The sequence below is a fragment of the Dermacentor variabilis genome, chromosome 4 (assembly GCF_050947875.1).
Source record: "Dermacentor variabilis isolate Ectoservices chromosome 4, ASM5094787v1, whole genome shotgun sequence".
NCBI classification, from domain to species: domain Eukaryota; kingdom Metazoa; phylum Arthropoda; class Arachnida; order Ixodida; family Ixodidae; genus Dermacentor; species Dermacentor variabilis.
In genome coordinates, this window is record NC_134571.1 from 10,264,442 (window position 1) to 10,287,188 (window position 22,747).

At 46.0% G+C, this 22,747-nt stretch overlaps 1 protein-coding gene across 3 annotated transcripts in view; it reads right to left on the reverse strand.

Annotated features, from left to right (window-relative positions):
* The window catches only part of LOC142578658 (polyunsaturated fatty acid 5-lipoxygenase-like), a 76,481-nt gene extending 54,332 nt beyond the window's left edge, over positions 1–22,149 (reverse strand). The window contains exon 1 of one of the 3 annotated variants that reach the window (XM_075688103.1): positions 21,722–22,149. Coding sequence is in view for 2 of the 3 variants with exons in the window: in XM_075688101.1 (XP_075544216.1) it covers positions 10,693–10,720 (28 nt within the window). In the remaining variant the exon portion in view is untranslated. Of the gene's footprint in view, positions 1–10,692; positions 10,929–21,721 lie in introns of those variants that run through there. The other 2 variants (XM_075688101.1, XM_075688102.1) reach the window with 2 other exon arrangements.
* Positions 22,150–22,747: the final 598 nt, after the last annotated feature.

The following is a 22,747-nucleotide window of genomic DNA, read 5'->3' on the forward strand; positions in this document are numbered from 1 at the left end:
TGCTAAACTGAAGGGCAGGGTAGATTAGCAAGAAACGAGAGAACAGGCAAAAGAGGCGGCGTGGGAGAAGAAACTTGTGATGCTTATGAAGCAGTTGCAATTACAGCACCAACCGCAAAAAGAACCTACAACACCAGTTAATAATGATAACAGTATAGCGACACTAGAGGCCCGCTCAGAAGCACGTATAGACTAAACGGTAGAAGAAAGCAAGAAGGAATTTCAAGCTATGCTTGTCTAGGAGATGCAGTCAATCCAAGCAATGGTGCAAACCGCAATACAATCACTGAAATTGGAAATAGCACAGACGGCTGACATTCTTAACCAAAGATTATCCGAGCTGGAAAAGAGAGAGAACACGCAAGAAAGAAGCCCAAATATCCGGGCAGAGAAGTACATATGAAGGAAACCCTTGATAGTTAAGGTCGAGATCAACACAGGAAGGACAGAACGCCAGTGGCTCAAGGTATGACAGCGGAAGTGCATATCCATCACCAGGAAACTGCAGAACCTAATACAGTTGACCAATATACTGAATTAACACCGCAAGCTGGGCTAGTTGGTGACTGAAAATATTCCTAGGGGTGAGCAGCGCAACCCGGACGAAAGACAAAAGGAAATGCACTATACGAGCGCAGACTAACAACTGGTTTATTTTTTCAAACAAGGTATAAATATACAGAGAATGTGCTCATGTGATGAAGTGACGCTTACAAGTGGTGAAATGGTGTTAGCCTGTCTTGTCGTTCAAAAACTCCGTTTCTTTATCATGCAGAGAGATAGAAATCTGGCTGACGCTTGCGCCTGAGTTGAAATGCATGAAGTAGGCTTCCACAATCTTGCGGGTGATTTGATTTCCATTTTATACAATATTTTGGTTTTTTCAAACAAAGGTTTGTATGGGCCATTTCGACAATGCGCGGCCAGATTCGAGTCTCTTGAATTTCTTATCGCACCTTGGTGCTCCATAAAGCGGATGTTAAGGTAGCGTTTCGTCTGCCCAAAGTACTTCTTGCCGCATGAAGGTGGAATGGCGTACACTACTCCCACCGAGCATGCCACGAGCTGCCCCGTGTGGTTGACGCATCACGTGTCCTTGGACGCCTGTTTAGGTCTGTTGACGCGATTGCAAATCTTATTTAACGAGTTTTTAGCTGAAAAGACAACTTGAACACCATATTTAATGGCTGTCTTATTTAAACCATGACCGATTCGATGTACATAAGGGATGATTGCAAACTTTTTTACCGTTTCGATCTCTTTCTGGGCTGCTTCCCCTTTATTTATGTTCTTCACTAGTCCTTCGCACATTCATACAACAATACCTTTTGGAAAACCGGCCTTCTGTAGGCGATTAAACTGTGGCGAAAAGCTCAGATTGGCGAGGTGGTGGCCTGACTTTCCAAGTGTGGAACCTAAACACGTCATAGCAATGCCTCTTTTACTATTTTTTTAGGGTGTCGACGCGTAGATTAAAATTGGTTTGTTTGACCGGGGGTTATATTGCCAACAAGTATGTTGTGCTGTTAATCCTAACTGTGAATCCAAAAATTGAGTTTCATTATTATTTGGCTGTTCAAGAGTAAATCAGAGACCCATTCCTTCTTTATCAAAGGCAGCGAGAATAACGCCAATATTTCTGGAACTTGTTTGAGAGCGGATAACAAACAAGTAGCCATCAACAAACCAAAAACACTTAATCATTGTTCCTGCCAAGACGCTCTCCAATGCACGGTCAACACTGCCGAGAAAGATCTCGCTTAGAATTGGTGGGACCTGAGAGCCAATCCAGACACCCAGCTTCTGAATCACAACTTCATTATCGCAGATAACGAACGTGGAATTTAAATAATAAACCAAGAATTCGAGAAATGACTGAACCGGGATGCCACTCTCATTCCTAAACTTTAACTCATCGTTATCCATAATGCAATTTTTGATTGTCTTCATCAGCTGATTTCCAGGAAGGGAATAATATAAATCTTTGACGTCAAGGCTGAAGGCTGTGCATGCTGGATACACCCCTTCTTGTAAGAACCTAACAACTTCTGAGTTTTTTTCATTAAATGAGTCTTCTACCTCGAGCCCTGTTAAGTTCTTCTGAAGATAACCAGAGACTGTGTTGCCAAGTGTTTCTCTCAGACACAATTGTGTGCAAAGGTTGCTCAGGCTTATTCTTTTTTTTTTTTTTTGGTATGAGAACGTCAAGGTTCAACCCCTGGCTTTCGTTCGCTGTACTTCCAGCAACAATTTCTTTGCTTGATCTTTGACTTTCTTAGGTTCGATGTGTGCCCAAAGTACTTCTGTTAAAGCAGTCGGTACGTTCCTGGAAAACTGCCCTTCCGTTAGGAGGACGAAGTACCCTTCTTTAACAGTGGTCAATACTTTCTCTTCATTTTTTTCTTAAGAATTGTACAAGAGGTTGAATCTCGTGCACACTGACATTCCGGGTTTCTTGAGATTTGACTAACACGTCAACGCACTCAGAAATGCAACTGAATTTTCATCTCCTTCTACGTGCCTGGACACTGATCTAACGGCGGCTATCTTATTGGCTGGGTCTAGGCACGGTTCTAGGCAGAATTTTGGGCTTAATTCAAGAATGTTCATGTGCTTATCTGGAACGGAAATATCGGTCAGGTTCAGCACTTTGGTCGTGGGCTTCGGATTCTTCTCCTTGGGAGGTAGGTTGCGCCGGCGTTGCGCCAGAAAAATTCCAGCGAAGACTGGCTTGTCCTAGACCACTCATCGTATCGATGGCACTCGCGTTGTCTTCCTTTCATAAAACCGCAAACGAACTTAAGGCAGTCTCGCAGCATCCTGGCCTGGCTCATCCATTGGGAATGCAAAATCTTGCAAATCGTTTGGTGTAGCCGACCATGGGGCGGAAAATTCTGCACAGAGCCGTAACGACTTCTGGACACGTACCATGACGAAGATGCCAAGACGCCACGCTTGTGGGACACTCGCACACAGCTATCGTCGCGGCCAAGTAGGCAGGGTCATGAAGGACTTGGTTACAGAGAGGAAAGATGTGACCTTCCCGCCACCATCCGCCACCACACATCAAGCTTAACAAAGAAGAAGCCGTTATACTACACCGACTTCAGATAGGAAATTACCTCCACGGCACTATACTACACGCGATGTACCCCTAAACATTTACAAGGTATTGACAATTCTGCCATACACCAAACACCCTTTGCTACATGGTCTGGGAATGCAAAAAAAAAAAAACCCGCGGACATAGTTTATCCGAGAACCAACAAAAGATCAGTGGGAGACCCAGCTGACGAACCCAAGACCTGAGGACCAGCTACGGTTGGTGAACAGGCACCGGCTATCAGCACAGCGCCATGGCTACCTGAAATAGGGAGGCCACCCACTTTCGTGCATCAACAGCTTGGCTACCAAAAGAGTTTATTCGCTCACTCACTCCGATCTCTTGTAATGGACTTTCTGTATATTACCCGCCGTGGTTGCTCAGTGGCTATGGTGTTGGGCTGTTGAGCACGAGGTCGCGGGACCGAATCCCGGCCAATGGCGGCCGCATTTCGATGGGGTCGAAATGCGAAAATACCCGTGTACTTAGATTTAGGTGCACGTTAAAGAACCCCAGGAGGTCGAAATTTCCGGAGTCCTCCACTGCGGCATGCCTCATAATCAGAAAGTGGTTTTGGCACGTAAAGCCCCATAATTTTTTTTCTTATATATTGTCACGTAGTAGTGACGGTGAAGAGGGTAGCGAAACTGTGATTGATGAAATTAGCATTTTATTGGCCAAACCTTTGCCCTCCGAAGCAGGCTGCACTCAAAGGACAACGATAGCGGCGAACACAGTCGCCGATCGTCGAAAATCTCATCTGTCGGCATTTATACATGGGCCATCGAAGCTTCCAGAATAATCGCTGGTGCCTGCGTGTCTTCCAGAAAATGCTACACAATTCGCGTCGCACATGTAATCAGACTACACAAGCTTGGGTGACAGCAGACTGTGGATAGAAATGTCGATAACATTCGAGAAACTTTCGATACATGCAGGCGCGTCCCGCGCTGAGCGATAACATTTGTTAGGCGGCGAAAAGCGGTCTCCCGAAAAAGATAAGTACGCGTGTCAATATGTCCGTACGCTATCACACCACTAGGCATTCTTTTGATCGATTAATATTTAACGGCCTCTCTTTCGAAAGAAAGTTGAAACAAATAGTAGATTAACCTGCATGAGCTAATAGGGTTCTTGTATGTCTATTACAATCTAGCGTATTGTATATTTCTAGTATGCGGGTTAATCAGGCGTGAAATAAAAAAGGCTAAGCCCTTGTTTTCAACCTGTTTAGAGGTGCTATTTAAAACGCCTACAATATTTCCAGCTTACCACGGAGCACCAAAAGGGTAATCACTTTCATATTTACAAGAAATGGAGGACATCTTATGAGTGACGTCTATGGAAAGTTTCAAGTATGTAGAATACTTGTGTGCTTTTCTGTTTGCCAAATTTCCTGCGTTGTTTGAGGCGTGAACTATGTGAGTCACGCTGTTAATATTTTTTTAAGTAGGAAGTTCGTTGTAAGTGATCAATGATAACTATTTATTAATTATGGAATAATTACAGCCTTTGTACAAAATAACTTATTCAAGCATTCTAAATTGTCATACCGCTGTTATGTACAATCTTTCCTAGAATCCTAAAGCAACTGTTTAAGATGCTAAACAGAAATTTAGTGAAAATGGGCATCTTAAGTGGATTGTGTGGCAAAAGCTCCACGTAATATTGGCTTAATTAGAAGCGTTGCAAATAATAAGTGAACCCTCATTGTTTTTCTATTTTCAGGCATTATACGAGGCTCGTAGTTGGTTTCCACGCTCTCAGCAATGAACAACGCACCTGATTTATTTATGTTCAAATTTAGGGACAAGTTATGAGTAATGTATAGCCGAAGTTCAAAGTGTGAAGTAAAAAACAGCCTTAGCAGTACATTACGTATGCAAAACGTCCGGAGTATAATAAATGTGTTTTACGAACAGCGCATAATCTATCCCGCAGTCCTGGCAGAACTATGAATGTCGCCAAGATCAGTTAAGCCACAAGGGGGGGGGGGGGGGTGCAGAACATGGCCAATGTTCTCTGGAAGTAAAATCTGTGCGAATGAATTACTGCCTCTGTAAAAAATAAAAATATCTTGACAAGTGCTCAAAATGCAAGGATACTCGTGTACTTAGATTTAGGGCCACGTTAAAGAACTCCATGTGATCAAAATTAACCCGTATAGTATCCCACTAAGGGGGCGTCATAATCACATCATGGTTTTGTCAATACGCCAGTAACTATTTCATAAGTACTCCAAGAGTTTATATGCCGGGCAAGGTTTCCAAAGGTCTAGTGATATGCAGGCGGCATTCTAATGTATCTGGTCTAATTTCAGGCAACCAATATTCGTAAGCAAACAACTCAAAAGAAACTGCTCCATTTAAAATTGGGCAGCGATTCTACAAGGCTGCACAAATGTGCTGTCTTTTTACTCATTCTTTCTTCTCGCTCGAAGAAGAAATTCAGCGAACATGGCCAAGCAAAGACGCGCAGGGCTCATAACGCTGGGTACGAGGTCGCGGGTTTGACTCCCGGTGCGGCGACCTTATTTCGATGAGCACGAAGCGCAAAGAGGCTGGTGTGCCGTGCTGTGGGCTGGGCTCACGTTAAGGAGTCCCTGATACACTTTTCTAACTAGTCATAGGATAACGTCAATATTAAAGGATGTCGCCTCACGAATCTCCTGCCTCAAAAATTTGAAGTGTGAAGTCTATTCAGGCAACTAGGAAAAAAGTAAACGGTTGCCTAGGGGACCGGCGAAAATGCAAAAAAGCTTGACAGGGCGCCTGCTCCCCGAAAGTCCAAATTCACTACCAAAATGACACAGTGCTCCGTGTTGGAATTTCACAAAAGCTATAACCGTGCGGAAAAAAAAAACAATAGACATAAGACACAAATAGGTATGTACAGTAACGCTCTTGTACACAAATATGCATAAATAAAACTATTACATTTAATTAAGTCACAAAAAGTATACAAGTGGAAGCAAACAGATGACAAAATTAACGCAGGCTCACGAAAGATCGATTTCCGCGACTTTCAATTATGACACAAATTGTAGAAAAGACTAAGAAGAGCTACTTTTAGAGAACATGACAAGGTTGATATTTACATTAATAATAAATACGAATGTGCCTTTCATTTAAAAACATGGTACGAACCGATCTCCTCCACTAAGGTAGCCACAAAAGAGTGTTGGTCTAAGAAATGCGGAATCTGATAGCTTAGATTTTCAATGCCCTAATTGCCACTGATGTTTGTCGACTTACTCTCCTATAAGCGGAGTTAGACGAAATTATCGCACCAAAGAGCGGCTTTCTCTGCTCTTTCGTCTCCGCTAGCGCGCTCGAAGCTACACGGGACTAATGGCAAAGGGGTAAGGCCTGCCCAAAAGTTCAGCGTCTCGCCGTCGAGACAGCTCGTCGCGGGACCCCGTGGCGGCCGCGGCTCATGGACGCCACGCAGCACACCGCCGCCATCTCCGAGGCCACGTGCAGTCGACGCAGCCACGCGCAACTGTCGCGTGTAGACCGGCAGAGCAAAAGTGAAATTCTTTTTTTCTGTCATTCTGGGATCGCAGACGCACATAATTTTCATTTATTTAACTCGTAATTAGCAATAATAGTATTACTGAGAGTGTTCTTGCGAACACAAAACCAGCCAATAGCCGTTGGTGGGCTTCGCTGCTTGCGACGCTGCATGGAGGCACTGCGAAGGCGAGAGCGAGCGATTTTTCACTGTTTTTGACAGGAGATTCTAAATTCTCTGCTGTATGAGGTGCAATAATATCTGACGCATATTCACAGGAGCCTCTTCTACCGATCGCCGATGTTTTCTTACTATGTTCAGATTTCGGGTCCCTTATAGAACCCAGATGGTCGAAATTATCCGGGGCCCTAGCTGCTCTTCGCCGTTTCTCGTGACCAAATGTACAATTTGGAGATGTGAAGCTATACAGTTTCATTTCAACTCTGAAAACATGCCGCCAAGGCGGGAATACACAGGGCACACTCGTAGCCGAACGTGCGTCTCTGTGCGGGGCTTGTGTGGCGAGAGCAATTACGTTGTGCGGATGCAGACGCCACAGGAGCAGCGTGTCGCGCCAAGCGGGAACAAAAGCGGGGTGTCAAAAACAATGGAGGCCGCGCCCGACCAACTGGCATATCTAAGTGGTGCGCCTTGGCGCGATGTGCGCTGTGGGACACCATTGTGTTGGAACTCCTACGTCACGTGGTGCCCACTTTACTGCGTCGCAAGTGATCGCACAAAACACTCGCCCTTGCCCGGAGCTGTTGCCTCGATGTTGTTTTGGCGAGCGCACTAATAAAACCGTCTCATAACCCCAACACGAGACGACTCTCCACACAGCCCGAAGACGCATTTAATAGCGAATGAGAATTTGTTACTTCCGCGGTGTTGCTACTGATTCTTCTAGAAACTCATCTTAATTTATACACTTTCGGGACCACATGGTCTCCCGTTTGTAAGGTTTACTTCAGAGGAAATCCTTAGCAATGATCGAGGCGGGATAGATGTTCCCCAGCAGTGCACTTGCATTTAGCATGTGCCTATTTAGAAAGTCCTTGCAACAGCATAAGAACATTTCAATAAAATGAATGGAAAAGCCTACAATACAACAGTTAAGGTCATGAATCGTTCCAGCAATTCCAGATGCGAGGGAGGCCAACTCGGTCTTGTGCGCCAAGCTCACTCACGAGAGCAAGAAACACCAATTAGCGGGCATCGCCTGGCGGCACTTTGTCGTAATCAAGATTGTCATTAAAGCCAATCTTGAGGCAATTTCACTCTGCGACACTTCCGGTGCTTGAACTTGTTATGTCGCTTTTCGTACAGTGACGCATGGGCTTCTAAATGTTATTTATTTTTTCCATTATAAATCGTCAGAGCTTTACACATGCGTTTGCCGTTCATTTGAAATGATGAATTTTAAACGACAGAATCGGACTGTAGAAAGTGATCGTATAACTTGGTCCGCAATATATGCTTTAAAATAACAGGTTAATGGGAGATTGTTTAATGTGCAGTATAACATAACACATGCAAGAACACAATGAAACAAAAAATACATGTTTGAAACGTGTCCCTAGCACTGACTAAAGTGGCTCCCAACATTCTTTCCAATTAGCTCTACCGGAACTATGACAATGACGGCGACTGCCTACAGAAACTAATTTCCATTTTAGACAAATGACTTTAAATAACGAGGCGCCAGAGATAGAGTGAAAAATAGTATTATGGTCAATACTCTTTGCTATCAGCCTGCAGAATAGTGCGCAAAGGTTGTATATTTTAAGGGCTCTCTGGTAATATCTTAGTGTCTCAAGATTCTGATAGAGACCTCCGATAAGGTTAGTAGATGTTATAGCCTTCAAGAGAACAAAGTAATTACTGTCCTGTCCGAGCATGAAGTTGCCGCTCTCTGGGCCCTTTTAGAAGCAGACGAGATTTTTTGGTGCACTAATTTCAACTAGCGAAAAAACTTTGGGAAAAACTTCCGTTTTTGTTTTGTTTATCAGGGACCGTGTTCACAAAAAGCTATTACGCTAGAATAGTTCGCAAGAGAAAATGTCAGCCTGTTCTGATGCTGGGCATGCCGTTAGTGAAGGCCGCCCGCATTCACTAATGGCATTTGTGAAGACCGGCAGAGCGGCGAAGAGCAGCGAGCCATCTTGCAACGCCATATTGAATGCGGGCGTTGCGCGAAAGCAATGATGATGTGCCTTAAAAACATGGCACGCACCAACAACAATGAGGCATGGCTCGAGAATCAGGTCATTGTGCGCTCAATCAATAACGTGAAGGACTGTCACTTCTTCCTTCTTCGTTGCTGGATCGGCACGCCTTCACGTTCCGGGATATCGCTTTCAGAGCGCACTCATTGTTCGAGCATTGGCCCGAGCCGGTATGCCCGTCGCGCTGGACGCCAAGTGACGCAAAAGTGAAGGTACGCCCTTCAACGCGATCGGCCGAGAGTGCGACTAGTTCGCGTGTGCTTTGCTTCGAATGCACGGGTATTCAAGCTTGTTACCGATGCGTCGTTCGCGGAAAGGCGCAGTACAAAATTGACATCGGCGTCATTACCATCAATCCTTGGTCGGAAAGATATCCGGTGAAATATCACTAAAATCCCAGAGGTAACAGGTTCGCAAAACTACTTGCCGTACTTGATAACAGCGTAAAAGACGAATACGAATGAGCAAAGGACACAAACACAACGCTAGTGTTCTAGTCTCATACTGTGTGCCCTTTACGTGTTTTTCAAACATAGAACCTAGCCAACTATCCCAAGCCAACACTTAGTGAAGGCCCTCGTATATGTGGCTGTTGTTACTCCTGTCATAGTCTTAGTTTCGCGCCTTTGACATGTCTACCAAAGCAATAAACCGAATACTCCACACTAAGGTTATGGTCTAGAATATTTATTTTTCAAGTCGTCCTTGGCGCGCAGCACCTGCTTCAACATGACCGCCGGGCATTATATACTCGCACTAAAAGCTATGTATCGCACGCAGCATATATCGTTCTTGGCCGCTGGTGGAGCCGCTCATTTCGAGCACCTGAAGTGTCCAGAAGAGGTTTTGTTCCCTCATGGATCAAAAAGATGTGCAAAGAGCATTTTGCTACAGCTGTCTGGGTTTTTCAATGACCCAATCATCTCATGTATCTGTGATATACGATATGGCCCAGCCCATCAATTGGGCAGAAATGTTGAAATCACGGAAATCAAGTGCAGAATATAAGACTGTCAGTCAATTAGGCGGAGAAAATGCCACAAAACGAGCCAGGATAATCTCCCATAGTAAAGCAGCGACTAATCTGTCCGTCCGTCAATCTACTCGTACGCATGTTCGTTCAACCGTCGATAGGACTACGTGTCTGGAAGCGCGAAGTATTTAGAAAGTTGGGAGCATCGCACGTAAAAGAGTTTTATTGTTAGGAACGATATTGTTGTAATGTCGTCACAAAATATCAGGCTGCCATTAAAGTGTTCAAGTTTCCGTATATGTATATTTAAATGATTTACACTCATCGCGCCTAAATTCACTCGGCATGCACCTTGCAATGCGAGTTGCGGTGATTACTTTCATTGTTTCTACGGTCGCCAGGGAACGGGCGTCGTGCGGTTTCGGTTTCGGTGCACGCTGGGAAAGCATGGTCGCTGGCAAAGCGGCATCCCCGGACTTCGTACGCAGTTGCGGTGCCTGCGGCCGCGCAGCATTCGCTGCCCCGCGTCGCCTCCGTGGCTCGCATTGAAATCGCGACGTCGGGCTCAGCAACGCAATGATAGTCACGGGCAAAAAAGCGTCAACCACATGAAGAGCGTTTCCAACATAACTTCGGCTTGGCTGTGCGCGGCAATACCATGTTCATTTTATGCTGCGACATTACTGCGCTGTAATCAGGGCAGAGTACTTCTTCATTTGATCACCGATCAAAGCGCGCATTTTGCTCAATGAGACGTGTGCTGCACTTGGGAGTCGGCAGTAAATGTGTGCCTGAATCCTGCGTCTATACAGAGCCAATAACACGCACAACCGTAAACGAAAAATCCGAGGCTGTCGAAGGAAGCATAAATATCTCACTGATCCCTTGCTCCTCCTCTGGATCCATGGTTTCGGCACTGGGCTGGCCACAGGTCTGAAGTGGTGCTGTGCGAAAGGCTTCGCAGGCCACTTCGTGCACGGCGCCGGACGTCTACAGGTTTAGCCGCTGGCTGCGTTCCGTAATTTCCCGCAGAGTTAGAAGCAACTCGGCCGACTGACGGCAGTACAGCTCCAGCCACGTTCGCCTTCCACAACGCCAGCTTCTAAATCGGTCCGCCGCGGCGCTCGCGTTTTCTTTTTCTTTGTTGAGCCCGCGTGTGCGTTACAGGGAGCCTTCATACAACACAGATGGTACGAAGGCAGTCTGCGCTGGCATAAAGCGCCGCCTGGCGCGAGCGAGGCGTATTTGCAAAACAAGCAATCGCTTGTCTTGCGACTGTTTGTCCAAGCCCGTTGCTTAGATAACAGTTTTCCGGTAGCAAGCTTACTGCGCATTCATTTTCGGCAAATACCCTTCGAAGAACGCTAATATTTGTGTGGCCGGAGCTTTAGTGAATGTGTTCGACGATGAGTAGTGAGTTGGCATGTTCACCCCGTTTGTAAAATTGAGAGCACCTTCAATAAAGGCTAAATATTTTATCTCCAGCAGTCATTTGATGTATTCGGATTGCGCAAATGCCTCTAGCTCGCCTAAGCGCCTTGTGCAGCAGCGCGAATTTTCTGCCAAGGCCAGGCAATCGGACTGCGTCCGAGATGGCCAAACGTTTCAGCGCCGCTGCTTAGATATGTGTTATGACTAACCACAGCCCATGAAGAAAATTATGGAACGCAGAAATCGATTGCAGTGCCACAGCTTGCTCGCTAAAACATCAAGTTTCCTTTATTACGGACACCTTCATTCCACCATCACGCCGTTACTTAGGCTACACATATAGAACAACATGATATATACTTCAGTTATGTGATGATTCCGCTGTTCTTCCGCTGTCTGCCTTTGTTTCTTTATTATATTGCTTTTCTTGGCATTCTTTAGTTGTTGGAGTGTTTTTGTAGATTGCGATAGCCCGCCCATTCGTGGCATATTTTCTCAGGATATTGTCATTTAATAAATAAAAACGACAACTATTTCCACTTACCATGGTTAGTCCAGGGCCGTATCCAGCGACACTGGGAGATCAGGCTACCAATAGCCAATACCGCATTGCACCTATTAAGCGTTAATGTTGTCCCGTTAAGATACGTTGCTTTCTTAAGAGGAACATTCACATTTGAAGGTATCGTATCGAAACATATTCAAATAAACAAATTTAGAAGTATACTACTAATAATACTTTTGATGAGGTCCGTTGCATACGTAGACATAACTTGGCCTCCTCGATATTATGCAGAAAGCTAGAAGTCATTAAAAAATCCACGCGTTCTTCGAACACTGTACCTCGTGTATGAAAAGAGACATCACAGTTCTGTTAATTGCATCAAGTGGGACATATGAAGCAAACAGAACAACCATGGTATGTGCCAGTCCCAATTATACGAATAACTTGTGCGTGTTACTTTCGCAAAACTGACCTATGCACTGTGATGATTTCATGAAAGCGGTAACATAATATTTCATATGGGTGCCCACTAGAAAGTGCGACATAGCTAAAGTAATTGTAATATCTCTTTTTTGTTTTAAGGAATTATGCAAAATGTGCTCAAACATTTTTCCTAGCTAGCTTCACCAACGTTTTCACATTATTATTTTTTTTCAGAACACCGGTAGCATTCCATGCCACCAATATTCAAAACTACGAAAGTTGCCGCCTTGCGTATTATCTGGATTTAGAGTGCACTTAACGCTGCTGTATAAATACATGGGCTCGAGCACTGCACGGCCCTAATTTTTTTCGACTTCGCCCCTGCCCAGACACGACCAGGCCCAGCCCGGGCTCGCGACTATAGGAACTTAGTATATAAATACTTGGTGCTGGGCTTCTAAGCACGAGGCCGCGCGATCGAGTGCCGGCCACGGCAGCCGCATTTCGATGGGGGCGAAATGGGAAGGCACTCGTGCACTTAGATTTAGGTGCACGTTAAAGAACCCCAGGTAGTCCAAACTTCCGTATTCCCTCACTACGGCATGCCTCGTAATCTGAAAGTGGTTTTGGCGCGTAAAACTCCATAATCTAGTCTATAAATGCTTTAAAACTATCGTGGTCTACGCGGTTTGTTCTAAGACATTACAATACAACTACATGCATTGACAACAAAACATTGCGCACAACTTTTTCCTACAAAGGACGTGTACAGCTAAGCTGCAAAGGTCGACAAGAAGCAAAACCTAGGTTAAAAATTGCGGCAATGCCAATTGTTTCTTTCGTGTGTGTGTGTGTGTGTGTGTGTGTGTGTGTGTGTGTGTGTGTGTGTGTGTGTGTGTGTGTGTGTGTGTGTGTGTGTGTGTGTGTGTGTGTGTGTGTGTGTGTGTGTGTGTGTGTGTGTGTGTGTGTGTGTGTGTGTGTGTGTGTGTGTGTGTGTGTGTGCGTGCGTGCGTGCGTGCGTGCGCGCGTGCGCGTGTGCGGGCGCGTGTGTGTGTGTGTGTGTGTGTGTGTGTGTGTGTGTGTGTGTGTGTGTGCGTGTGCGTGTGCGTGTGCGTGTGTGTGTGTGTGTGTGTGTGCGTGCGTGCACTAGTGTACACAGCTCTTCTTGTAAACTGCAAAAATTATGCGCACATGTAAAATAAGACAGTTTCGCCATAATGCAAAGCATTGAGAGCGATAGCGAGGTTAAGCGTTGCGCTCTCTGGCTCCTCGCACGGTATTCTAACAATACGCGGGGGCGACACGCATGGCGCCACGCAGCAGGCCAGACTACTGGTGCAGCGCAACAGGAACAGCGTCCGCTAACACATTTCGGCCGCGCCACTAGGCTGTCGCGTGAGGAATGCTGGCAACGGCGTTACTGGCCTCGTACCTCGACGGTGCACGAGGTGAGGCAGAAGAAAAACTGGTAAACCTGTCGGCATTTGGCAGCGCTAGATTTAGCTTGACGTTTCCTGTTCTTTCCGCCCAGACCAGTGTATGCGCCACGGTGTGGTGAGTAGACAACTTCGGAACGATAGCGTGTGAGCGCACAACGCAAATGTCAGATGCACTATATAGAAGCCAATATGCTGCCCTCACTACGGCAGAGCCGATTATGCGGATCGCAAGGGTCATTGCTTTTGTTACACAGCGTGGAACACGATGGAGTACTAGCTAGCCCGGCTTCATACCCAGCGTGAGAGTGACTGAATTGCCTTTGACGCTTTTGCAGCTAAACACGACCCTCCATGTGCGGGCTACGCGCGCGCGTCAGTACCCTGACAGAGCGACGGGGGCGGTGCGAGCACTTCTTCTTTGCCCCAATTGCTCTCGCAATAAAATGGCTTTCGTGAATTAATCCTTGCAGAAAGAAAGAGCTTCAAATTTGTTAAATACAAAAACAGCTGAAAGCTCGAACGCGCATATTCCAACTTAGCCACGAGAAAAATGAAGGTGACAAATGCACAGCTCTACCAACCCATCTGAGCGCATGCATAAATTTCATACATTCTCTTGCATAAATTTAAGCTTCATGAAGAACACTGCGAAACCTGCTAAAGCGGCGACTACCTATATGCACTGCTGTGACAAAAAGCAATCGTCCATGTGGTGCAATAAATAAAAAAGGAGAAAAAATAACGCGATCGCAATAAGATATCTGTATTCAGAGCAGCGAAATAATGCAATCGCAAATAGTGCTAACTGTCAGGCCGTATTCGGAGCGTTTTCTTGCATATATCTCTTTTATCTCGCGAGAACAAGCGTTGTTCTTGTAGCAGCAAAAAAGAAAAAGAATCGGAAAAGATTTCACAAAACGAAATCAAACAAAGAAAAGCAACAACCCTTTTCATTTGTTTGCTAAGCAAACTAAAATCAGTTTTCCCAAATTGGCCCCCGAGCATTGCACAGAATGCCTCGGACCGGCGCAAATGTTCCAGGGGCTAACTGACGTCCACCATTGAAAGAGCCCAGGCCCGGCTCGCGCTCAACCCAGGCTCACCAGAAATTGCTTTTCCCGGCCAGGGCTTTCGCGCCAGCTCGGGCCCGTGCAGTGCTCTAACCTGGACTACAGCAGTGAGCTGTAAACTACCACCTGATTTCCATGACTGTCACCAGGCAGGCTTTTTCGTACCGTACAATCACACATACTGCGTTACTTCCAGTCTACTTGACGCCCTTTCGAAGATGAGACGAAAAATCATACGCTTTAAGCTTTCGCAACATCATGGCGACGCAAAAACTTGGCAGCGAATGCACACCGGGTGGCGCGGCCTGCTGTCGGCGAAGACGAGTCTAAACGCCGATGGGCCGGCAAAAGTTCGCTGAGACCTTGAAGACATTACGCGGTACGTTCACCGCGATCGTTGTGTCAAGGTAAACGCCAGCTCGCGGGCTTTCCCAGGTCGGACAACAATCGGTAGGGCGGCCGTTGAGTCGCTCGCTGCGAACGAAAGAACCACGACGCCGTCCCGGCTGGAACGCCGCACTCCGCAGGAGCATCGGCGAGAAGGTCGCTCCCGCCAGACCGGAGCGAACCATGCGCGCGCTCCTCTCTCGCGTGTTCGCGAGAGTTCGGCACACAACCGCATCCGCATAATATGGCAACAGAACTTGTTTGTGGGTTTCGACCGACACCACAAATACTGACGCATTAGCCTTCGGCGCGAGCACTTCGGGGCAACGATAGAGGCTAGCAAGGGCCGTAATGATCCCCTTTCGTCGACGCACGAACAGCGTAGCACTTGATAAAAGTACGAAGAACAACTGCTGCAAGAAAGTCAAAAAACAGCAGAAATGAAATAGACGTGGAAGGAATAGCGGCCGAGGTCTCATCCTGAACGCGAACCGTGCAGTATAAACTTGTAGAAATTGCAGCTACGAAGAAGGACGCCACAGTGGGCCATGCTTTTTCCAGCGCTTTCGCTCGGAGAACGCCGCTCGTGCCGTCTCTGTGCCCTGCCCAAGCGGTCGGTCTCAAACGGCGGTGACTAATAAACGCATTTACAGAAATCAAAGATAAGCCGCCGTCCCTGAGAAAAACGGCGATCTTACGCAATGGCGGGTGATCTTTATCTTCATGTCTTGAGCGTTGTGTACCCTCTTGTGCTGCTTCCTACAGCGGCAGTGGTTGAAATCAGTTGCAGAGCCTATAGTTATAGTTTCCACAACGCGCCACAGTCATAAATCAAGCTGGATTGCGTGTGATGGATCCTTGAGTTGCTACTACGTCCGCATAACCACGGAAGTTAAGGCCTTCAATAACCGCCAGACAGTTATGTGAAGCCGTTAGTTAAACGTACGGGTTACCCCCAGAAAAATAAATGTCAGATTTGTGTGCTAAGGTATCGACCTTCGTCCCAAAGGAAAGCATATTGAGTGCCACAATTTTTCAATCGTGCGAAGAGAGAGCACCCAAGTTATTTTCTGACATCCTGGTCTGTGTTCGAGCTAGAAAGGAAAGCAGAAACGTCGCTTTCTGCGGCTCATTGCTGCGCGAATTGTCTTTCTGCATGACCAAGTTCCCAATTATATCGCTTCCGTAGTATATGCTACATAATTCTCTTATCCTTGATATCTACACAAGGTAAGAATTATAATACAACAATGTAGAAATCATCAATGGTCTAGCCAACTTATGTGGCTTCTGTGGCCCTACTTATGCTCTTGCTATCTCTAAATCTCAAAGGTGAATGAACCTTTTGCCTGTTTCTCTGAAGGAACTGCCTGTCTTACACTACCCACTTGCAACTATCAGATAGCTGTGCGAAGAGCGAGAAACGGCAACGATGTTTGCTCTATCAAAGTGGGACATCTGCCTTTACTGCATGCGCTTTTATTACGCGCGTTTGGTGCCTACCTCTCCTTCCTAAGGAAACAAAAAAAAGGAAGAATCGGTATTTTATCCGATGGTAGTGTACGATAGGCTGCTATGAGGTTTATCATAAGATCTGAAGGTCACGCAGTATCACTGTAAATGTTTATCGTTTCAGAAAAAAAAACTGCAAACAGGGCTACCCAGAGTCTAATTATCATTGCTTATATCCTGTGAACGCGGAAGGCGGCACGACAACATCCTGAAGCTCGGGTATATAGAAAGAACCTTGAAATATGGGAACAGAAGTTTGGGAAAAGAGGAGCAGTATCCCCAACCTCTCAGGTTTGAGATACAGAAAGTCTTGCGGGAAATGCAATAAGGGACATTCTGTCACTACATCGAGTTGTTGCCGCGCTCTCATAACACGACCACACGCTCGTGTCTACCCAGTTTAACTGGTACGGAAGCTAAGAGAACACTCGATAAGGTAAGGGATACCCCTTACCACTATCGAGTGTCCTTTCAACTTCCGTACTCGTAATACTCGAAACTTTCTAATAAGAAATCTAATAGTGTCCTATTCGATTCAGCCTTCGAATTGAATAGTCACTATTCGCAAATGCGAATACATTTCGAATAGTTTTCGAATGTTTGAAAACGTCAACTGTGCCGAATCAAATATAAAATTGGTGCACTAATACGGTAAATTCTAATCCCCGCGGCCATAGTACAGACATAAAACATGAGAACGTTGTGGAGGACGCTACATCGTTGAGGTAGCCATACTCTAAAGTATGGCGACCATTCGAACTCTCTGAATAGCGGTGTGCATGCGAAGAAACTGTTTGCTCCTTATGTTCCATTTGTGCTTTAATAAACAACGCCACAAACTATTCTATGAAGTGGCACGAACATTTTAATTTAGAAATACTAGAATGCGAACATCGCTTTATCGTAATTTTTATAAAGGCTGTTCCTTATTCGAAAACTATTCTATGTTCGATTCGCTCCTGGCACTTTTCGATTCGTATTCGTTTCGGTCTCAAAAATTCGCACACCCCTAGATGGTGGCTTCGCCGCCACTTGCACCACGGACAGTTCCACCGGTACTTCCAACAACAGAAACAAAGATTATTATACTATTCGGACATCACAAGAAAATGTAAGATAACCTCTAGGATAGGAGCTTAACTAGTTCTGTTGACCCTATGAAAACGTGTGTATTTACACAAAGTACATAGATAGTGTTCATGGTATGTCCCTCACTTCATTGCCAAGATAAGGCAGTAGCGATAGAAGCAAAATAAAACCATTAGTGCAATAACTAATTACCCCCTACAAATAAATATGAAATAAATAAGGATAAATCAGCACCAACTGCATGGCAGTAAACGCACAGAATAGCCAAACATATACTATACGGGGTGTCCCAACTATCATGCACCAAGATTTAAAGATATGAAAATGCCACTATCTGGATAGAAGCTAGGTAATGTTGTTTGCCATCGCTTGGACATACTCAGATAATTTTTTGCGGATTGCCTATCTTAATTATTTATTCAATTTATCAAATATTATAATTAGGTGAAATGTGTCAAGAAGAAAATTGTAGAGTAACATGAAAGACTCCCGATACAGCTTTTTGTTACTCAATACGTGCTACATAAAAGTGTTTATCCGAGCATGAAACAAGCCCGCGAATTCACGCTAGGTGCCTCGAGCTGCCAGTCGCTTAACGTACCTTAACGGGTACGACTGCCTGCTCTTCAAGAAGGAGACACAAACATAGAAATGGAAGATAGGAAGAAGGCGAGGAAAGAGAAAAGAAAGAGCAATACGACAAATATCAAAGAATAAAGCAGGACATACACAGTACAGGTCACACACAGTATATAGGGCCTGTCACTGCGGGTCATGCTACTAGTGAAGGTTAAAATAGAAGGAACACTGTCTAAGGTCACCTCATTTGAAAACGGAAATAAACTGCAAACGCGAAACTAAGTTAGTTACTTCTAGAAAAGTAAGAAGAGCGCAGTGAGTATGATCACCACGTAGACTGCAATAACGCATCGATAATTACCAAACAAGCCGGCTAGTCGGCTTCTTCTAGAATCGCTCTTGATTCACACAACGGCTCATAACCTTAGCAGGACGGAAGGAAACGTGCCTTTGGTTTATTCGTGCTCCTGGAGGCAAATTTCGCCTCATATATAAACATCTGAACAAGGAAGCCGTAGGTATTCATAAACGCCATTTTCTGCATCTTCTTGACATGATCGGTGACTGAATTTTATTCTTTCTAGTATGCATTATTCCCCTTCCACTCCTTCAATGAATTTCAAGTGGTACATAAGCAGAGCTTTAGTCGGAATATATCGTCTAAAATCGGGCGTTAAGGATGATAGTTTATAAGCGTTGAATACACTTCATGCGATTGTTTTCTGCTCGGTGTATAAATATTGTAGGTTTGCCACTAAGGCACGTGTTTCCCACCCGAATGCTTTGCTGGGCTATTTGGCGAGGCGTGTGAAGTGGGCGTGAAGCAATGATGTTGCATGTGTGTGATGCGCCAGAAGAGAACGACGGTGCTCCTGAATGGCGAGGTTGGGGAGAAATGAAAGAAAAGGGAGAGGCAGGCGCGAGGCGAAGACACTGAGAAGAGGGAAGGAAGCACCTCCCTCCCAACGAAAAACTAACAACCAACTAACGCCCCGTACTTTGTATAAGCCACGCATAAAGGCCAACCAAGCAACCAACCAAATTCAGCACTGTACAGAGTCGGGCGACCAGGCACGAGTTTACAGCTTCGGTCTCGATATCCACGAGTTGGCGCTAAAGGTTTCACGTGGCCGGTCAAGTTCTGCCTCGCGTCCTCACGACTCGCCGCGCGCGCCGGGGCCGAAGCCTTCGACGCGCGCGGCGGCACTGGCCCTATGCTCGCTCGAATCGCTGGGTTCGCCTGCGGGCGAGTGTGCGTCGGCGCCGACTGTCGGGCTGTTTCAACAGAGCCTTTATTACGCGACACTCTTATCTCCCTACTGATGCTCTGCGTGGGTAGCTTTCTCTCTCTCGCGTGTGTGTGTTATGCGCACGAAACGACGTTTGAAACTAGCAAGAAGCCTCGTCAGGTTAATGGCAATGTTGTCGTCCTTTGGCTGAAAATATATAGCTTTGAACAAACCTGCTAAGAGGACGGATTATCGAAATAGTGCAAAACATGCAAAGAAAATGAAAGCAGGTGTCGGAAAATAGCGCTACACAAACGTGTTCATTTAGGCAGAAAATACATTCATACTAGCGACACGAGCACTAAGTCACTTTGGATTTAGTATCGGAATAAAAGGTAAATAATGTTTTGATAATGCAGTGTTGAAGACGGTCAAGAGTACCTCAGTTTTCAGTCTGTAACATTGTATCAAGATGAATAGAAATTCAGAAGGAATTAATCAAAGCGAATATGAATACAATACGGTCAGGAAAGTGTCGATTTGCTGTCTGCAATTCTGCAGCGAAATGAATATAAGTTTTAGACCTCTCATGTCTAAACCTCCTCGCATGACACTAAACAAAATGAAAAGTGCAGTGGACATATTTCCGTTTTCTTGAATTATTGCGCATGCTGTAATATCTTTATTAAGGTATCAAATTGGTACACCATTATTCCGGCTCATTTTTATTTTTCTACTTTTTTGGAACTGGTGGCCTGCATTTGCACTGTGACGACAATCAGTTTCGGAAATGGTGACTGTTGTTGAAAGTAGCACTGCTATACACGTGTTCCATGTTTCTTCTCGACTTCTTGTTCCTTCTTGCGCTAAATTAACTCTTCCCGAGTTGGTGAACGCCGATATTCAAAGTGGGCCACTCGTGTAGGGCTTGAGTAGGACCGCCGACACTTTATCGAGCACGTTTATTAAAAACTACTGTTGTGTTAAAGCATGGAAACGATGACCGCCGATCGGTCCGTTTTGATTCGTCGCCTTCAGCTGCAGCTGTGTCAGATATCAGCCGTAAACATTCGCTTCCTTAAGGGACGTATCATGCGAGCGTAGCTGCCCCTCGCATTCGGTATGTTGCTTGCGCAGTTCGAGGGAAGCGAAAAAAGGAAGTGGAGGAGGTGTGTACGCTCTCAGGATGGTCCCACCCAAGGCCTTTTCCTCGGCATCGCCGCGCGACGGGGGCCCGCTCATTCGTTATCGTGCGGAAGCAACGGCTGCGGCCGCTTCCTCGCTGGATACTCGGCGAAGACGTGACAAACGGCATGGTAGAACTCAACATAACGAATGCTCTTTCAAGTCACATAGTTCCGACATGAAAAATGGAAGGTTATTGAGATTTCTTTATTGAACAGTTTTTAGCACCTTCTTTTTCTCTGCATGTCGAAGCAGAGTAGTCAATACCTCTGACAGGAGTCAACATCTTATTGCGCACACTTATCTTAAAACTTGAGCGAAATATTGCCCTGGAGACCCTGCGAATTTTCCTCGATTGTCCTTTACCGGTGCTGCTACGCAAACATAGAGCGAGAAGGGTGGTGGGAGATGAAACTAAATGTCGTGCGTCGCAGCCCAGTAGACATTTCGAATGTCTAACTTATTGAAAATACGTTGCAGACATTCCCGCTGTTATCAGGCCAAATATAAGCGCAAAGTCTGCCCGGTTTCCCACAAACCTGTATCTTTTGTAAAGAACTGTCATAGAAGAAAAGAAAAGAAGTATGACAGCAAACCCATGCATGGTTACTACATAAAGCCTCTCGGGTTAATGTCGGTCAAGTTTAGAAACTCGCGGAGTCCAGAATCCGTGTGAAATAGAAGTAAGTTCGAGAGGATCACGTTTGGTCGCAGTGTCAACGCTTCAGCTACAATGTAACTCGCCTCAAAATACGAACACAGATTATACGAGTATACTATACATTGGAACGCGTTCATTGTGATGTTTGGGAAATGAATTTCGGAGTTTTAGACAATGGGATAAACTGCTAGAAACCAGGATCTCCACCTGCACTTCATCAGAGCTAGAATGTAACTCGCGCACGCAGTATGCGTGCTTCACTAAGCTGCACTACCTGCTCTACAAAGGCACAACGTATGTGTGTAGTACTGCGGCTCAGCGCATTCAGAGGGAAGTATAAATTCTTGTTTTAAGATAAATATGCAAAATGAGAGCGTAACTGAATGTAAAAACTCACCCTTTCAGATTCCTTTTATCTTTCTATGTTCCCCACGAGGCAGCTTGACCAGGTTCGCAGCCAGAACGTCACCAGCGACACGTCGCACGCGAGGCCGCCGAACTGTAACAAATGTCCTCTTCAAAGCAGATTGAGGTTCAATCGAATTCCGTTATGGAGTACCGTTCATCGAGCAGACGACTGAGGTATCGCAGACCATTGCGGGTATGATCTGCATCATGCAATTTCCGTGGTGTCTCGGCGGGTCTTTACGGTGGCGGTCTTGCAGAGCCTGCGAGACGTGATGATTGAATGAGACAGCTGAGAACAGCCCTTTCCGCTGACGTTGACCCAGGCGAATGCAAGCGTGCACAGAGTCGACTGGTTGGGCCGACGGGGTTCGGGAAAACCACAGCGGGGCAGCCGTTGACGGCGTCGCTCGCGTGTCGTCTGCTAGTGGCGTGTCCGGTCTAAGAAACGACGCAGCAGCAGCAGCAGAGGGCGATGTCTTTCCTTTGGAGAGATGGCTGCGCCGGTGGGAGAGAACGTCCGGATCCGGTTTTCTGCAGTGTCTTCCCTTTCGCTTTCGGAGGGTTCACCACCTCTTGCAGTCTTCGGTGTTCTCGCACAACTCGCTCTCTAGCCCTCCTTTCTTTCGTTAATTTCTCTGCCCCTCTGCTTCTGCCACTGGCTAGGAACACTCTCAAGTAGGTCGCACCCGTCGGCGTTCTCACAACAGCGTGCTGCACTTCGTTGCTACTTGTATCGGTTTTCACCGGTATTCTCTGTCTCAAACGCCTGCCTCCTGCGCGGTTGCTCCATTCCGGGTAACATACGCACACAACACAGCATGGTATTGTCGACACGTGGCTCACTTAGCGGCCTTCTTTGAGTGTGAAACGGGACGCTTAAACAGGAAGCCGTGCAATACCGCGTACAGCGTCGGTCAAGGCTGGAAACCACGCTACTTGCCTGCTTGTTTCCAACGTGTGCGCTCATGGTGCCAGGGAAACACGGTGGTCGCGCAACTTAGCTGTATCGTGGGCA